The sequence below is a fragment of the Balaenoptera physalus genome (genome assembly GCF_965194825.1).
Source record: "Balaenoptera physalus genome assembly, chromosome: 4".
Lineage (NCBI taxonomy): Eukaryota > Metazoa > Chordata > Mammalia > Artiodactyla > Balaenopteridae > Balaenoptera > Balaenoptera physalus.
In genome coordinates, this window is record NC_138891.1 from 78,717,444 (window position 1) to 78,736,012 (window position 18,569).

Consider the following 18,569-nt stretch of genomic DNA (forward strand, 5'->3'; position numbering starts at 1 on the left):
TGTCAGATTATGTCATCCCCATGTTCTAAACCTCCAACGGTTTCATATCTCACTTAGAATAACATCAAAATGTCTTATCATGGCCACAGGCCCCACATAATCTGGTCCCTAGCTTCCTGGGACTGCATCCTCTACCTCTTTGCACCTTACTTACTCCAGTCCTGTCATACTGTCCTTCTTGCTCTTCCTCAGTATTCCATTACTTCCTCAAGCCCTGTGTACCCTCTGAGATCTTGACAGCTAGTCAAGATAAGTGAGGTAATCTTGCACACAGGTATAGCAGATTACTCATCTTTGTTTTTCCAACACCTAACTCAATGAATGGCATATAGTGAAACTCAAAGATGTATTTGAATAAAAAAATAACTCTCTTAAAAAATTTTGAGGTTTTAACCAACCATGTGATTAAAAGGTAAGCCTACATTGTGATGCAGTTGCCAAAAACATCTAATGTTACCTAAGGCTACATTAACAGAAGTGTATTGTTTGGAGAAAAGCAGGTTCTTCTGGTCCAACCAATTCTGGAATGCTGTACATATTTGGCTTCAGATATCACATATTAAGAGGGATTCTGACCCACTGTTACATTTCAGGGAAAGGATATTTTTCAGAAGTGGAAAAACAGTTGTGAAAGGACTGGACTATGCCCTGTGAAGAGCCATGAAAAAAAACTGAGAATCTTTAGCTTGATGAATACTTACTTGATGACTGGGGAGGCGACATGAAAATTCTCCCCAAATAGCAGAAATTCTGCTGCATAAAAGAGAGGTTTATGCTTATTCTTGTTAGCCATAAAGGAAAGAACCAATGGTAGGAGGTTCCAAAGAGAAAGCTTTCAGTTCAACATAAGGAAGAATTGCCTGCCAGTTTTTCCCAAGTCAGTGTTCTGCAGAACACTATACCATGTGAGACTAAACAAAGTGTCTTGTGTCTTTACTGAAGGATATCTCAGAATCCTTAATATGCAAATGTTAAGAAGAAGATATATATGCTTCATTTCCAAAAGTTATTTATCCATAAAAACTTTTATTCACAGAGCACTGTTAATATCTCTTGAAACAATAGTTCATAGAACAGATTGAGTTAAAGCTGCTCAAAAATGAACAGAGAATCTTCTCAAGAAGCACAGTCAGGTTCACATTAAGATATCTGTGGAAACTGGATGGTGTTGCTGTCACTTCGGTACTTCGGAAAACTTGGTAACTAAGACTAGAGTATTAAAGCTTGAGAAACTGAAGCAACTTTCCTTGTTACATTTACAACATGAGACTGACTCAACACAGTTCTAGATGAGAATAATGGAGCAAAACCAATGGAAATGAGGCTCTCTAGGACAACTGTTCTGAACTTTTCCCCCAGCAATACACTGTAGAGTCATGATATTCCCATGTCTGTCCACTGATTCATTCATTGTGTGCAAGGTAATATTTCTCAACTTTTTTCACCAACACAGCAACAAACAAAAACCTGTCATGTTCTACCACTCCTTCCCTCAACCCCCCGATTTTGTTAGAATCCTAATATGGGACCATGTCCCCCATTGAGCATTGCCATTTTAGAAGCTCAAACCTAGAGTATTAATATAACTTTTTTTTTAATAAACAGGAAAATCCAGGCCTAAATGAAGAAATGGCATTTAAAAATTTTGGGAAAAGTAAAACAGGAAAAATTATCAAAACAGATCCACTACTTTCAGGCCGAGGGAAGTACTAATAAAAAAGGAAGTTGTATTCATAAAAATACTGTCGTTATTAAATACTTGTTGCAATAAGCAAGATGATGTAATAATAAGAAAAAGCTGGTCCAACAACTTTGAAAAGTCAGGGGTGGAAAATTATAATTAGTGTCTACACAGCTGTCCACAGGAGGGCGTACTCTAGGGCTGAAACATTGTAGTCCCTAAGAAGAATGTACACTGTAGAAGAAATGGCTCATCAGGACTTCTGCAATTTATACTTGTTCTCTTTTCCAGAACCATGTTTACTATCTTTAATTTGGTTTCCAAATATCTATCAGTACTGAGAAAGGGGATTTGGGTTAGTAGATAAAATACTGTAATTATCAGAAAGATATATCTTCTCCTATGTGTTAATAAAATGTCATTTTGTTTCCTACTATCTGTACTGAAAAATTAACTAAGGTCTTATCAAATCTGGATACCTGAGAAGCCAGGCCCTGGACCAGATCACACCAGACATACCAATTCTTGAGGTCCTTGTACACAGTACAATTACACTGCTAATGAAGAAACTTGAAATACCATTTCTCTGTTATTCTGCAATTTTGCCTCTAAATCAGCACTTCAAAAAGTGGGGTCAGCAGTTCTAAATGGCAGGTAAAACAATTCCTACATAACTCTGATAACCACAGAGACTAACCTCAATTATACACTTGTGTTTTTCATGGCCATTTGGAGGTAGCAGGCCAGCTTCAGCAACACTACACAAGGTTTACCGAGTTCACTGACAGATGGGAAGACATAGAGTCTCAGGGGCCTTGCTATAATGTACTGAAAAACCCAGTCCTAGAACTGCCTCTATCATGGGAGAAAAGTAGAGGAGATTAGCTCAGATATGATACTACTTCTCTCTTCTAACCAAGTCGGAGTAAAAAATGCTTGAAGATGGTGACGGCCAAGACCAGAGTCAGGAATTGGGGTCTGGGCAGGGTCCAGGGAGTCATTAGAGCTTTGTCTTCTTGGTCTCCAGGTTGATCATGTTTCCTTGGATTTTGGGAATCTGCTTATCTGCTGACCCCTGAATATCCTCTGGCTTTATAGGAACATAGTAGTGGCCCATGATGGAGAAGATCAGGCAGACCACCAGTAGGAGGCAGGAAAACAAAATGAATTCGGCCCACTGCAGGAAGAAATACATATAAGAGAAGAATATGGAGAACCTGAAACTAAAGGGATCTTTATAGGATGAGGACTGGGGAGCAGATTTACCCAGGGTCACCTGTTTAGGAAGAGCTTTGGCAGGAAAAGACAGGGCTCACTGGCCTCTCCTTGCATGGGCCTATTGTAGTCATTATTGCCACTTACATGTCTATTTTCCTGGCAAAGTCTGTGGGTATCTAATCCATCTCAAGTCAGAGGGCTGAGTGGGGAATGTGGGAGACAGAGGGGAGGGGGAAGAGAGAGCAGAGGAAGTTGGAGGGAAATTCTTGGGTAGACACGTGCTCCTGCTTCCCTTAGGTCCATACCTGTACCAGGCTGCTGAACTGTGCCACAATAAGCACGATGATGTTCCCAACTGCAACTGTCAACAACCAGGCTGCCTGGAGTACAGACTTCATGCTAGAGGGAGCCTAGAGAGGACACAAATTTGTTAGTAAACAAACTCCCTACACCACCCTCATGCCCCATGCATCTATCCAGAAAACTTCTCCCACAAAAACTTCCCCTACTAAGTTCAGCTATCACATTGATTCAGGGGATGGTAATAATGTTCAAAGTAACAATAAGATGGAGCTCTTAACTGAATATTTTAATTCATTATATCATATAATCTTCATTACAACCCTAAGGGATAAGTTCTATTACTATTATTTTTTACATAAAGAAAAATAGCATTAGAGAGATACACTTGCTCAAGGTTACACATTAGGTGTGCAGCCAAAATCTGAATGTGGGCAGTTTGATTCCATAGCCCTTATTCTCAGTATTTAAGTATCCTTTTCTGGATCCCAAACAGCATAGGGTCCAGCCTGCCATTACCCTAGGAGTCAAGTTGATACTCTGTTCAGGACCATAAGGAATCTAAGGCCAAAAAATATGGAGGTCTTGGCCAGGGTCACATACCTAATTAAGGCAGTGCCAGGATTAAAACTCCATCCTCTGAGCAACAGCTCCACCTCCACCTTCCACTTGCAAAAACCTACCTGAGAATAAGAAAACTCAAGTCCTGTGACAGAGAACATGACCTCCCCAGCTGTAACAAGGGCATATTGTGGTAGCTGCCATGCGATGGACATTTTGTTGGCTGGGATATATTCCATCTTCCAGGCCTGAGGACCCTGACTGGTGCTCTTAGTGAGGGAAAGAAGAAATGGGCTTGTCAGGAGTCTCAAGTAAATATTCCTGGCCTACAACATTTTACGGTCTTATATCCATCCCCTCATTGTATTTTCATCCTTGTGCTACCAAGCAATTTCTACACAATTTCAGTTTTTTGAAATTCCTTTCACTAACACTGAACTCACTTCCCTGACTTCAGTCAATCAAATACCATTACTGCAGAGCCCTTAAATGGTAGACTATTTTGATACTGTACTTTGGATTCCCACCATTTTGACCTACTGGGTATTTTGATCCTGACCAACATTTTAAATGTAAAATGGCATCTGAATTATACAAACACAATGAATTTTCAGAAAAGCATGTACTTAAGAAAAGTTTAACTCCTTGTTAAATTTTCTATGTAAATACAGTTAAACTATTTCTAACATTTTCCATTTAAATATCTATTTTACTAAAATTACTTTTATCAAAATGAGTTATTTTCTTGGTAACCCTTACATTGAAGATTTTCTTGATCAATGTTTTAAAATCCATATCAAATACCACTTGCTATGTTGAATTCTATTTATTAGCCATTATTTTTGAACTCAAATCTTATACATTCAAATTTTGTCAAAAAGATGCAATTTTTCTGTGAAATTTTGGTCAAAAAGAATCTTTTCAGGGTCAATTTTTTGTTATTAATGTTACCAATATACACGATTCTACAATTCTTTTTTCATCTAAAATTACTTTTATTACATGCAGGTTTTTAGCTGTAGTTGGTTTTATTTTATATAGATTATATTTACTAATATTTCTTACAATAATGGAATTAAATTTTTGGAATTATGTATTTTTGTTGGAGTAAAACCAAGTTATTAGGTAGTAAGTGTTATTAGATAGCCAGTGTAATATCTGGATATATCATGAGATAAAAATAGCGGAGCTAAAACATATAGGTCAAAAGTCCATGAAATCAAAAGTCTTTGATGTCCAAATGCCCTTGATTCTCTGAGTCAAAACCCATTGCGTTTGAAATGTAGTAAGGCAAATGTTGTTTTAGTTGGTATTGTGAACAATACCTGGGCATATATTTGGGTTTTCTTAGCCTAAGAGAAGACTGTGACCTGAGCTTGTAAATCAAGGTCACATTCTCAAATACACACAGGCAGGTAATTAACTAAACAAAGCAGGCTGAATGGTAATGATAGGGACTATGGTGAACTGGACAGCCCAGCCCCATCTAAAGTGTACAGGCACTATAGCACCAGCCAACTGACATGGTAATATCTGTTATAGAATCTTCTGATTTTGTTTTTAAGAAATGTAAGGATTCCAGTTTCTTAGGTAAAATCACTCTAATTTTAAATATTGTCAATTAATAATAATTATTTTTATTTTTGTCAAGACTGTACAGACCAAACAAAACAGGACTACGTGAGGAACTGGGCCCTCAGGCCTCTAATATATGATCTCTACTCTAGATGCTTATTATCCTGGCATTCAGAAACAATATATATAGCCTCTATCTTGAGCAGTATATGAGAGACAGAAGGAAAACACCAGGAATGCAAGTGTTATGGGTTGAGTTGTGTCCCCCTAAAACTCATGTTGGAAGTCCTAACCCCTAGTACCTGAGAATGTAACCTTATTTAGAAATAGGGTTGTTACAGATAGAATTAGTCAAGTTAAAATGAGGTCACTAGGGTGGGCTCTAATCTAATGTGACTGGTGTCCTCATAAGAGAAATTTGAACATAGACAAACATACAGGGAGAACTCCATGAGAAGATGAAGGCAGAGACTGGAGTGATTCTTTTACACATCAAGAAACACCAAATACTGCCAGAAAACCACTAGAAGCTAAAGGAAGCTAAATGAAACAGATTCTTTCTCACAGCTCTCAGAAGGAACCAGCTCTACCAACACCTTGATCTTGGACTTCTAGCCTTTATGACTGTAAGGAAATAAATTTCTGTTGATAAAGCCACTCAGCTTGTGGTACTTTGTTACAGCAGCCCTAGAAAACTAATACAGCTAGGTCGGTTTAACATCAGAAAATCAATTAATATAATATACCATATCAATAGAAAACCATATGATTATCTCAATAGACACAGAAAAAGCATTTGACAAAATTCAACCTCCCCCCTTCAGAGTAAAAAACAAACAAAACCCACAACAAACTAGGAATAGAAGGGAACTTAACCTGATACCTGATAAATACCTATGAAAACCCCACAGCTAACATACTTAGTGATAAAAGACTGAATGCTTTCCCCCTAAGAGGATGTCTACTCTCACCACTTCTATTCAATACTGTATTGGAGGTTCAAGCAAGAGCAATTAGTCAAGAAAAAGAAATAAAAGTCATCCACACTGAAAAGATAGAAGTAAAGCTTCTTTATGCAGATGACAGGATCTTGTATGTAGAAAGTCCTAAGGGATCCACTAAAAAACTATTAAAACTATCAAATGAGTTCAGTAAGGTTGCAGGACACAAGATCAATATCAATTGTATTTCTACATATTTGCAATGAACAATCTAAAAATGAAATTAGGAAAATGATTACATTAGCAACAGCAAAATAAAGAATAAAATACTTAGGAATAAATTTAACAAAATAAATGTAAAACCTATACTCTAAAAACTACAAAATATTGTTGAAAAATTTAGGTCTTAAGGAAGACCTAAATAAATGGAAAAACATCTCATGTTCACTGACCAGGAGACAATATTGTTAAGATAGCAAAACTCAAAATCACCTACAGATTCAGTGCAATCCCTCTCAAAAATCCCAGCTGGCTTCTGATCCTAAGCTGATCCTAAAATTCATCTGAAAATTCATGGGACCCATAATAGCCAAACCAATCTTTAAAGGGAAGAACTAAGTTGAAAAACTCATACTTCCTGATTTTGAAATTTACTACAAAATAACAGTAATCAAGAGATTATTGTACTGGCACAAGAATAAATATATAGATCAATAGAATAGAATTGAGAATCCAGAAATAAGCCCTCACATTTCTGGTCAATTGACTTTTGACAAGAAATGTCAAGACCATTTAACGGGAAAAGACGAGTCTTCAACAAATTGTGCTGGGACAACTGGATATTCACATACAAAAGAATGCAGTTAAGCCCCAAGCTCACATCATATACAAAAATGAACTCAAAATGGATTAAAGACCTAAATATAAGAGGTAAAACTATAAAACTCTTAAAGGAAAATAATGGGCATAAATTCTCATGACACTGGATTTTGCAATGGTTTCTTAGATGTAACACCAAAAGCACAAGCAATCAAAGAAAAAAATTGATAAACTGAACATCATAGAGATTAAAAATGTTAGTACTTCAGTGGACACCATTAAGGAAGTTAAAAAGACAACCTATTGAATGGGAGGAAATATTTGCAAATATATATCTGATAATTGACTTATGTTTAAAATACATAAGGTAGGGCTTCCCTGGTGGCGCAGTGGTTGAGAATCTGCCTGCCAATGCAGGGGACACGGGTTCGAGCCCTGGTCTGGGAAGATCCCACATGCCACGGAGCAACTGGGCCCGTGAGCCACAATTACTGAGCCTGCGCGTCTGGAGCCTGTGCTCCGCAACAAGAGAGGCCGCGATAGTGAGAGGCCCGCGCAATGCGATGAAGAGTGGTCCCCACTTGCCGCAACTAGAGAAAGCCCTCGCACAGAAACGAAGACCCAACACAGCAATCAATCAATCAATCAATAAATAAATAAGAACGTGAATTTCTAAAAAAAAAAAAAAAATACATAAGGAATGCTCACAACTCAATAATTAAAACACAACCCAATTAGAAATTGGGCAAAGAATTTGAATAGACATTTCTCCAAAGCAGATTACAAATGGCCAAAAAGTACATAAAAAGGTGCTCAACATCATTAGTCATCAGGAAAATATAAATAAAAACCACAATGAAATATCATTTCATACCTACTAGGATGGCTATAATTAAGAAGATAGAAAAACAAGTGTTGGCAAAGATGTAGAAAAATTGCCACCTTCTATTGGTGGGAATGTTAAATGTACGCTCACTTTGGAAAAGTCTAGCAGTTCCTCAAATGGTTAAACATAGAGTTACCATGTGACCCAACAATTCCACCCAAGAGAAGTGAAAATATATGTCCACACAAAAACTTGTACATGAATGTTCATAACAACATTATTTATGTTAGTCAAAAGGTGAAAACAACCAAATGTTCATCAACTGATGAATATCAATAAAATGTGTTATACCTATAAAATGGAATATTATTGGGCAATAAAAAGAAATGAAGTACTGATGTATGCTATATGAATGAACCTTAAAAAATATGCTAAATGAAAGAATCCAGACACAAAAGGCCACATGTTATATCATTCCATTTATACGAAATAGGCAGAATAGGCAAATTTATAGAGACTGAAAGTAAACAAGTGGTTGCTAGTGCTAGAGGGTATGGGGGGGAATAGTGAGTAACTGCTAAGGCTTCTTTTTGGAATGATGAAAATGTTCTAAAATTACACAACTCTGTGAATTTATTAAAAACCATTGAACATACATTATTGAAAATATATTCTATATATGTATTGAATATACAATATATATTGAATATGTTAGTGCATTGAAAACCATTATACACTTTAAGTGGGTGAACTGTATGGTATATGACTTATATCTCAATAAAGCTGTAATAAAAAATGGCATACTAAAGATATGCTAATTAAATTAATTAAAATAAAAAAAACTTTACAGATTATTCTCATCACACTTCTAGAAATTTTCCATCTTTTTCTTATTCACTGTCTTCTTTTTATATTTAATACAATGTCAAAAGTAATGAAATAAAATTAGAATCAAGATTCACATCAGAATTAAAATTCAGAGGTGTCATGTCCTTAGTGCTGAGACAATTGCTTTTGATGGAGCACAGTTAATTCATCCCCTAAACTTTGTGTAGAGATTGACATTTGCTACCAGTCTTGGTATTTCAGACTGTGATATGCTAGCAGATCAGTTTCCAAGGAGCTAGGAGACCCGCATGTGGAGTCAGTCAAGAAGACCTAAACAATTATTGTTTTCTTGGGGCCATAATGAGACTGCAGCAGACCATGTCACCTCATAGCAATGACTCAAGATAAATTATGTCTACCATTCCCCAAGACCCTGTGCCTGTTGCCAATGTTATCTCTTTTAAGTCCTCATGGAGACCTTAGTAGGTTTTCTAAAGTCACTACAGAAACTATCACCTTACACTAGAAATAAGTATGTGATGCTGTCTTGCCACAGAGTCTTCTTTGGGTCCCAGGATAGATACAGATTCAGATAGATATAGATTTATATATATATATATATATATATATAGATATGATATAGTTATATAGACATAAATATAGATACAGATATATGGAAGGAGAGAGTAAGGGTGGCCATGAGCTACTTACATTAGTAATAACAAACAGATAAGCTGCACCAAAGTCTAGTAGACCCAAATTCAGTGAAAAGTCCTCATTTTTTGTTCTACAAGGCACTGCAGGATATCTGGAACAGGATAAATTTAGGTTAGAATAAACATTACAGTTTAGAAAAGCACTCCCATCTCCGGAGGAAAGAGTGATTTCATCTCTCTACTGATGGTGAATCAATCAGCAAAGCTACCATTTCTCTTTGAGGAGAGGAGTCTCAGAGTGAATTATTTTCATGCCAGGTTTTTTCTACCCCTGATCTGAGCTTTTCATTGTCTGTTGGCTAATTTTTTTTTCACCTTAAACCTGAATGAAGAAGGCACAAATTCTCTTCTTTTGTGAACTTCAGACTCTAAGTCTTCTCATCTAAATTTTACGAATTTTTCTCTTCTAAGTCTTATGAATTAGTGGAACAGCATAAAACAGTGAACCTGAAAGGATAAGCTCGAAGGAGGTGTTAATAGGAGTTACCAAAGGGTAGGAGTGGAAGCCAATAATAAACTGGCAAACCTCCCAGAGATGGCCTGTTGACTATACAGTATGGCCTTTACAACAAGCATGGTCTCAATATATCTGTGCAGAAAAAGGTGAGACTGAGGGAAGGAGGCAAAGGTCGAAAGAGAGCAGGAATCTGTGTGTATTTAAAATTAGCTGAGATATATGTAATCCTCCCACCTATATGCAAAGAAAGCATTTAAAAAAGTTGTTGATAAAAGTAAAATTACAAGGGTCATGCTCTTACTCTCCTCTTTGCACACTTCTGTAAGCAGACACACCATAGTCTTTTCCAACACGGAGGGAGCTATCTGTACCCAGGGAGATGTTGATCTCTTCATGCAAAGTGTTAACAAACCTAAGGGTAGAGACATTGTTACAGATCAGACAAACTCTCCCACCTGATAAAAGGGCAGGGGCCTTTTCTGTTTTGTTTACTGCTATACGCCTAGTGCCTAGAACAGTGGCTGGCACATAAAAGGTACGTGATGTATATTGTTAACTGGGTGAATAAACGAACTCACATGTAAGAAGCAATCAGTAGTCTTAGCTGTCCCTAACCTTTTCTTTCCTCAGGTATTAGCTTTTTATCTGCCACACTCTCACCTGATTTCAGCTGGGATGACACTATTGTAATCACCCATGGCAGTCCGAGTCTCCTTACTAACCCACCTTAGGTGCACCTAATTTCTTTCCCTCTTCTAATGGTGTAATTCATCAACTGAGACTCCACTAAGAAAAATAATTATGTGTGTGTGTGTATATATATATATACACATACCAGTATTTATATAAAACTGATACTTTATCCTCTTACAAATGAAGTCTGATTTGACTTATGCAAAGCTCAGACTCCCAGCCCACAGTAGGTTGAACTATCATTGTTTTGGGTCTGCAGATAACCCTGGACTCTTCCAGAACCATCTTTCTAGTCTTTTGAACCCGGGCCGCTAAATTGCTCCCTCAGTTTGGGTTTCTGGTAGCATTTGCGTTGGTCCCTGGCCCATGGGATTAGAAGGGCAGTTCCCTCTAAAATCCTTGATATTGATTTCTGGACATTCAATCATCCTGCACTAACCTAGAAATTGCTCCCTTTCATCCTTCCTGGAGGTTCCCATTGCTCTCTGACCCAGGGAAGTCCTATCCTCATTGTTGTCGTACTTATTTTGATCTGTTTACTTTTTCTGAAGCTGCATATGCAAAAGCAGATTATTATGACTGTTCCACCCTTCAGTGAAATTCAAACTTTTCATTGAAAGTTCTCCTCTAAAATGCTATTGTCAACAGCAACCATCTAATAGGCACATGCATCTGTCTATTTCATGTCAGATTCCTGCCCCAGTGAGCAGGTGACCCCTTCAGGGCTCCATTTCTGTAAATGTCCCAGGCTGTCTAACAAGACCTTCAGCCTTATCTAGATTCAAAACCAAGTCTTTTGACTCCAAGTGTGTTGCCTTTACTAAACCATGAGGCCTCTATAGGTTTATTTTAAATTTCACTTTAAAAACACAGTAACTATAAAAGATATTCAACTACCAATAACGGAGGGAGGATTATTTGCTTACTTCTAAATTTCTCTCTGGTGATCACAGAGAGGAAAGAATTCAGTTATTTTCCTAAGAGCAAGATAAGTGGATACAATTCAGCAGAAGAGATTTATGTTGCAGAGCACAGGGGGCGTACATAAATACAGGGTCATCTTTGAATACCACAGGAGAAAGCAAGCCAAAAGACTTGGTTTTGAATCTATGCTTCTCACTGCCCTGGGAAATGCCTTCTGACACTAATTCTCTTGACATTCTAGGAAGAGAATCCCTGTACAAGACAAGTAGAATGTGAAGTCTCTTAATGTGAAGCCCCACAGATCAGAAGAGACCCAAGATTCAAGAGAACAGAGAGGCCTGGGTCTCCTTGGCATCCAAACCTCATGGCTGTCATCCCATTGGTTGTTTTGTTTTCTTCATCCTTTACCTACAACAGAGGGAAGTAAAAATCAGTTATAGCTGACAAGAGGGAACTGATAATCAGAAACTTTGATCATCAGTCATATCCTTGGTAAGATATTGATGAGCCCAGTCATCATACTCTAAGATAATTTGGAAACTAGGCCATTCCTCAACTTACCATCATGCTAGAAATACTTTTCCCATCTTCTCGAATGATCAGAGTGTACCATTTTTTCTCCTCCACAGAATGCTCAGTGTAGACAGACAAATTGTGATATTTCAGTTGGAAGTGGAAATTCTGGCTTTTTGTCTTCAGGTGGAGTCTGGAATAGTGTGGCATTTTCTATAGAATGAAGAGCCTGTCACACTCACCTTCTACCCCATCTTGGACATCACAATCTCATAGTAACCCAGGGCAGGTGACCTCATTAGATACTTTCAACATTACCCTTTAACCTAGTAATTCCATTTCTAGAAATATACCATAGGAGTAATTAGAGGCTTGAATAAAGATTTATGAGTAAGGATGTTCATTATAGAATTATGTATAATAACAAAAAAAATTAAATACCTATAAGGAAATATTTTACTAAACCATGTTATAGCCACAGAATAGAATATTATGTATCCATTAAAATCACATTCTCAAAGTTTACCTAAGGGCATGGGAAAATGCTTATGATGCAGTTAATGTTAAGAAAAAAATCAAGGTCAATACAACATATAGTGTTTCAACACTTTTTAAAAATTTGTTTATTCATTTATACAAAAATGCTAACTATGATTATCTCCATGTGATGGATTTATAGGTGGTTTTTATATCTTTTGACATACTCCCCAATTGTCTACAATAAACGTATATTACTTTTATTATTTAAAAAATATTTTTAAATGAATATTTCAGAATATGTATAATATAGTAGTGAAAATATGCAAGCCAAACTCTTCCACAGGGAGTGTGTTACAAGGCAGTTTGAAATAATAAGACAAATTACAACCTATTGAGAGCTTACAATGTCCCAGACATTATGCTAAGCACTTTACATATAATATTTATCCTTACAACAGCTTATGACATAAAAATTATTGCCATTTTACAGATGCTAAAACTGAGGCTTAGAGATCAAATAACCTGTTCAGGGTCTTATAGCTAGGGAGTGGCAGAACCAGGAATTGGACTGGGGCAGTTTGACTCCCCAAGTGCACGCTCTTCACCACTGTATTATGCTGCTGCCTTGGCGCATAATCTGAATGTATTTCTGATTCATTCAAGTCCATACATCACCTGAAAGGATTTGATGGACTCTGCCAACAGAGAGTTGTTTTCATCTCCCAGCACTGTAACCTCCACCTCATTATCTGCCAGATTCAAGACTTGTAGGAAAATCTCTTGGGAATCTGGTTGGGGTGGGGCCATTTCCTTAGGACAGAGAACACATGTTAGAATTACCAACAAATAACCCTTCAGATACCATGAGAACACATACCTCAGTCCTTTCTCGACAGCCTAGCTCATCTAGTCAGTAGGACACAGTTTTCTACCTCTAAAGAGCATTTGGCTTAGAAAACTCTGAAGGCAGTTTGGAGGGGGAAATACCAGCTCAATATAGCAAGCACTGATGCCAGGTAACAAACTCCATGCTTTTTGACTCAGCCGTGGCCTCATACATCATTCCCTAATAGTGGCTATTCAATCTGCCTAAAGTTATTTGTTTGAGTGTCTGGTAAGCTATCTAAGAGATGGTTATATATCTTGGATACCGGTGTTTAGAAATTCCTTGACAATATACTCTGAATCACTCAGGTGGGAGGTGGGCTTCATTTTGCACTGCTGCTTTACCCCTGTATCTACTCATTTACCACAAACACTTATTATGCACCTTCTTTAAAACAGGTACTGTGCTTAGGGCCCAGGGAATCAAGATTGAACAAGTCAGAAAAGTGAACAAAATAGGTATGGTCCTGCCCTCATGGCTTAAGATTTATTGTACTCACATTAATTTTTATCTCTACAGTAGCAGCAACTGCAAAGGCCAGGCATGCTAGGATCATACCAACAGCCATTTTCCTAAGTGATCTATAGGGGAAAGAAAGAGACAATTATAGCTAAACTCTAGACTCTAAAGAATAAAATCTAAACCCCCTAAGCTTAGCTAATTTGGTCCCAATTACTTTTCAAAGTATTGCCTCCCCTTCAAACAACCTTCTTTCTACTTTTACCTGAGTCATACTGAATTGTCCTCTGTAATGCACCAAATTTTTCCCTCTATCTTTGCTTATGATTTTTTTAATCCATTATGTCATAATAACAAAAATAATAGTAATATAGCCAGATTTACTGAACATTTACCATATACTAGTCACTATATATTATTACCTCCTTTTCCTCTTCTTCAGAAGTCTTTCTTGACCCTGGCCTCTCTCTTCCATCTCTCTTCCATCTCTGCATTTCCCTGGCACTTTGCTTTCCTTCTTAGGGCACTTAACATATTTCACCTTGTTGCAATAATTAACCTTGCATATTTTCTAGCTTCCTTACTAAAGAGTAAACACCTTAAGAGCAAGATTTGTGCTTTTACATTTGCATAGCACTTGGTGCTGAACTCAATAAACTGCTCAATGAATGAGTAAATGACAAAAGGTCATTTGAATATGGTAAGTGGTTATCAAAAGGAAATTGCTATTAAATCAGAAATTAGAGAAGATTTAACACCCTCCTCTGTCAAACTTTACAAAGAATAACACTTCTATTTAGAAGGGGGGGAAAGCAGTAATTAGGGACAATTCTATCCCCACTCTTATGAGGTCCCCCATTTGTTTCATAGGGACAGTAGAAGATTTAAAGGGATTAGTTATCCTCAAAGGCTTTGGACTTCTTTGAAGAGGCAACTTTCAAGAACAAAGCAACAAGTTGGTTTAGGAGCCTAATCTCACATACTTTTGACTTTCCATGAAGTATAGTCCTAACTCTTCAACATCACATATGTAAGTCTGCAGTAATGGCTTGGACTCTCTATCATAAGAATTAATTAGATCTAATTCCTGTCCTCCAGTATTAACAGGCATTTAATCTAACATGGATAAACAGAAGCAGAAAAATGATAAATCAAAACAAATCATCACTAAGTAGAAAAGATATTGACTCTTTATCAAACTGGGCAAATGTTGAGTCAGTTTGGAGTAACATAGGCATAGTGAGCACTTACGTGAAGTTAATGCCACACTTGGAGACCAGACGATAAATGACAAGGTCAAACAATGGGATGAAGATAAGAACCAAAAAGGGATTTAGTACCTGTAACACCATGGTAAAAAGGATTAGTTACAAGTGTTCTTCTATCATGAGTGTGAGCATGTGCTCTCATTTGCATGTGTGCACTCTCTCTCACATCCAAACACACTTTCGTCATACTATGTACAGAATGATTCCACATCTTTCAGTCTCTTTACACCCAAGACTCTATTTCCCCTGCATAGCACATTAGCTTCCAAATATCCCAAGGAACCAGTTTCACTCTGAACCTGTTTTTCTGTCAATCAACTGGGAGCTTTCCCCTCCCATTTTCACTTATCTTCTTCAGCACCACAGCCAAGGGAAAAATGTCAAGGCCAGGAGAAAGGAATGAGAGAAGGAAGAATTGGGGATTGTTGAACAAGAGTTTTAAAAAAATACCTGGGAGTCACCAATAAACAGAGATTCTGATTTTGTTGCTCACACAACAAAGCCTTATACTTTCTTTGACAATATTTCCATGATACTTGACATGGAAAAAAATCCAGTGCTTATACTTGCCCTGTGAGCTCAAAACTCAGTCTCCCTTGAGTTGATCAGGAGCTACTTACTTAACAGAGGATGCGAAAGAGAAGTGTGGGGCTTAAAGAGAATATTTTCATCCCTGTGTTTAGCTCTCCTCAGCATACAAGGAAAAAAACATCAAATTATGGTTGGTAATCCTACTACTACAGGCAATGGTGTAGATGAGGAAAGAAATAAGTACCCGGCACTATAGAGAAGTCTCCTACCTGCATCTGGTCAGGCTGAAGCACAAAAAAACCCTGAAACATGATAACAAATGACATTAAGATGGTGGCCTAAAGACAAAAAAAAAGCCTAGATCAACCATCTTGCTAATTAGCAGGTGAGAAGCGTAAGGTAAAATCCATCAGGTCTTTGGTTCAGGATCACTATTATCCTGTAAGAGTATGTGGGGAAAGAGACTGGGAAAGGCTTTAGGCTATGTCTCCTGAAGGCAGATGGGCTTAAGGGAGAATCTTATTTTCTGTGCATTATACTTTCTTTAACTTGAAAGAGAATAGAGTCAGTGTGTTTTTTATTCATCTCAGTAACTGCAGTCGTAGGTGGTAATAATACGAAGGACAAGACATCATGGTTAGGGTGAAGACTTCCACTGACACACAGTGTTTCTGAAGTTGTTCTCCCGGAGGTCAAAAAGAGGACAAACATGGTAAATCCTGGACAGCCAGGGGAAGGAAAAAAGTGAAATTATATTAAGCAGGCTCCAAACAGACTGGCATCATAAAACCCTGGCATCATTCTACCCTGCCCTCTTCACAACTGAGATGATAGAAGAACAATACAATAATCTAGGAAGTGGGAACAAATGAGAGAAGACTTTTTGCCAATGAATGGAAATTGGAAAAAGAGGAAATAATGTTTACAATTTTCCCGTTATTTCTGTATCCGTGTACAAAATATCCCACCTCTGGGTCCTCTGCTGTTAGCCCTGCCTAAGAGATGGTGCCAATTGTGTTGTAGCAGCAATCAAACCCGCTGTGCCCTGACCAGGCTTAGATGGAAGAAAACATCCACTCCCCTAGGCTCTATCACTTCATTTGCTACCCTCTCAATCCTTCTTTGTATACATTTAAACCTTTCCATCCTTACATTTCTGATTTCTAAAGATAAGATTCTGTTTTTTCTTTCTAGATTTGCTTTCTTTACTTTGCCTACTCAGGATCTTCATGCTAAAGACACATCTCTTATGATCTTATGTCACTTTTCAGGCAAAAACACAAAGAAATTTCTCCTTAATATGGATTATAAAGAAAATGATAGACTTCTCTGGAAAAATCTCTTCTACTCACCAAATTCCCATTCATCCTGGTGGCTTGCAAGGTCCATCGTGAGCCCTAGGGCAAACAGATGCTATTAAAAGAAATCCCTTTCTCTGAGAGGGAAGGGGCTGGAAGAAGGGGTAGCTTTCGAAAGAACTATTCTTTTTTTTTTTTAACATCTTCATTGGAGTATAATTGTTTTACAATGGTGTGTTAGTTTCTGCTGTATAACAAAGTGAATCAGCTATACGTATACATATATTCCCATATCCCCTCCCTCTTGTGTCTCCATTCTTACCTGCTGATCCAAAAGAGCCCAGAACATGGGCAACGGGATATAAAGAAATAGTACCCTGGTCAGTGCCTTCACATCCATAATGAGCTGCCTCTGCAAGAAGGGGTGAGAAGGAACAGGCTGAATTGCCAGATAGGGTTTTCTTGCTTAGAGTAGAAGTGGCCCAGAACAGTAAGAGAAGAGGTCAAATACAGCAGGAGGGAATCAGTTTGGACATTAGGAAAGACTACATGGAGGCATCAGATGTTTCTGCAGTTCCAACTTACTGGGTATTTCTCAGCTGCCCAGTCCAGCCAGTGCTCTCGCTTTGGAATGTCCGCAGAACGGTTCTTGAAACGGTTGGAAATGGCAAACTAGGGCAGAGCGTAGATATCAGAGGAGAGACCAAAAAAACCATCCCCTGCTTTTTCCAATTCATTATCTCTTCCCTCAAACACACATAACTCTTAAGTGACTTACTCCAACCTTTTGATTTCATCAGGCATTGAATTTCAGAATATTTCAAATCTAATTTTACCTATCCTTATTTTCTGTTGGCAACATATATAACTACATTTCAGAAGACTTTTGCCCATTTTTAAAAACGATTACATTATTTTTAACTTAATGGTTAAGTAGAGGCACAGAGGGAAGACCGATTAATCTCAGTTTGCCAAAAGGCACAGAAGTAGAGCAGAGGTCATTGAGAAAAGCCATGTTTGAAGGCCTATATGCTCAGCACAGCATCTCTTTCCCTTTGATTGAAAAAGGCAGGCAAATAATTCATGGACTTACCCAGATACATTTGACAACTTGAGTCACTATGTTTCCTTCAGGAGGTGGTTTTCTGTATATTTTGCTTCCCATTGCAAACACAACTGCAGTTGATAGACAAATAAGGTTCTTAGCTTCTCATTTAGCACATTCAGTATGTAAACACTAAGGACAGAATGCTGAAATATAGGAGCAACTGGCACATCTCATAAAGGGAGGGAACTGACTGACGCTACCTGACTTTGGAGTTATAAAAACTATGGGAGCCAAAATGGTCAGTGTTGAGACTTTCCTGTTATCACAGAAATGAAAGTCACCTTTGAATTCTCACTCTTCTTTCTTCATCTCTACATCTGACATATTATCAACTTTCACTGACCCTCTGTCTTCAGTGCATTTCCTGCCTGCCCCCTCTTTTGCATCACCACTGCTGCGACTCTTGTGTAGGACCTCACAACTTCTACCCTGTATTAACAAAACGGCCACCAACTAGTTTCTCAGTCCTGTTCTCTCCTTCTTTTAT

General features: G+C 37.8%; 2 protein-coding genes across 6 annotated transcripts in view; one reads left to right on the forward strand and one right to left on the reverse strand.

The window, feature by feature from the left end:
* Window positions 1-18,569, forward strand: part of ILDR1 (immunoglobulin like domain containing receptor 1) — a 99,580-nt gene that overhangs the window by 64,367 nt on the left and 16,644 nt on the right. For 2 of the 5 annotated variants that reach the window (XM_082459414.1, XM_082459416.1), the window contains one exon: window positions 11,781-11,894. The exons of 1 other annotated variant lie outside the window; for it this stretch is intronic. In XM_082459414.1, coding sequence (XP_082315540.1) covers window positions 11,781-11,825 — 45 coding nt within the window. In that variant the 3' untranslated portion in view covers window positions 11,826-11,894. Of the gene's footprint in view, window positions 1-11,780; window positions 11,920-18,569 lie in introns of those variants that run through there. 2 more of the 5 variants (XR_014262878.1, XR_014262879.1) reach the window with 2 other exon arrangements.
* The window catches only part of SLC15A2 (solute carrier family 15 member 2), a 39,555-nt gene continuing 21,992 nt past the window's right edge, over window positions 1,007-18,569 (reverse strand). Inside the window, exons 8-22 of the mRNA XM_082459399.1 lie at window positions 18,068-18,150; window positions 17,560-17,646; window positions 17,297-17,386; window positions 17,029-17,073; window positions 15,946-15,978; window positions 15,129-15,217; window positions 13,918-13,999; window positions 13,208-13,342; window positions 12,101-12,265; window positions 11,901-11,947; window positions 10,224-10,334; window positions 9,461-9,557; window positions 3,883-4,029; window positions 3,205-3,309; window positions 1,007-2,858 (exon numbers count right to left, since the gene is read on the reverse strand). Coding sequence (XP_082315525.1) covers window positions 2,682-2,858; window positions 3,205-3,309; window positions 3,883-4,029; window positions 9,461-9,557; window positions 10,224-10,334; window positions 11,901-11,947; window positions 12,101-12,265; window positions 13,208-13,342; window positions 13,918-13,999; window positions 15,129-15,217; window positions 15,946-15,978; window positions 17,029-17,073; window positions 17,297-17,386; window positions 17,560-17,646; window positions 18,068-18,150 — 1,493 coding nt within the window. The 3' untranslated portion in view covers window positions 1,007-2,681. The remainder of the gene's footprint in view (window positions 2,859-3,204; window positions 3,310-3,882; window positions 4,030-9,460; window positions 9,558-10,223; window positions 10,335-11,900; window positions 11,948-12,100; window positions 12,266-13,207; window positions 13,343-13,917; window positions 14,000-15,128; window positions 15,218-15,945; window positions 15,979-17,028; window positions 17,074-17,296; window positions 17,387-17,559; window positions 17,647-18,067; window positions 18,151-18,569) is intronic.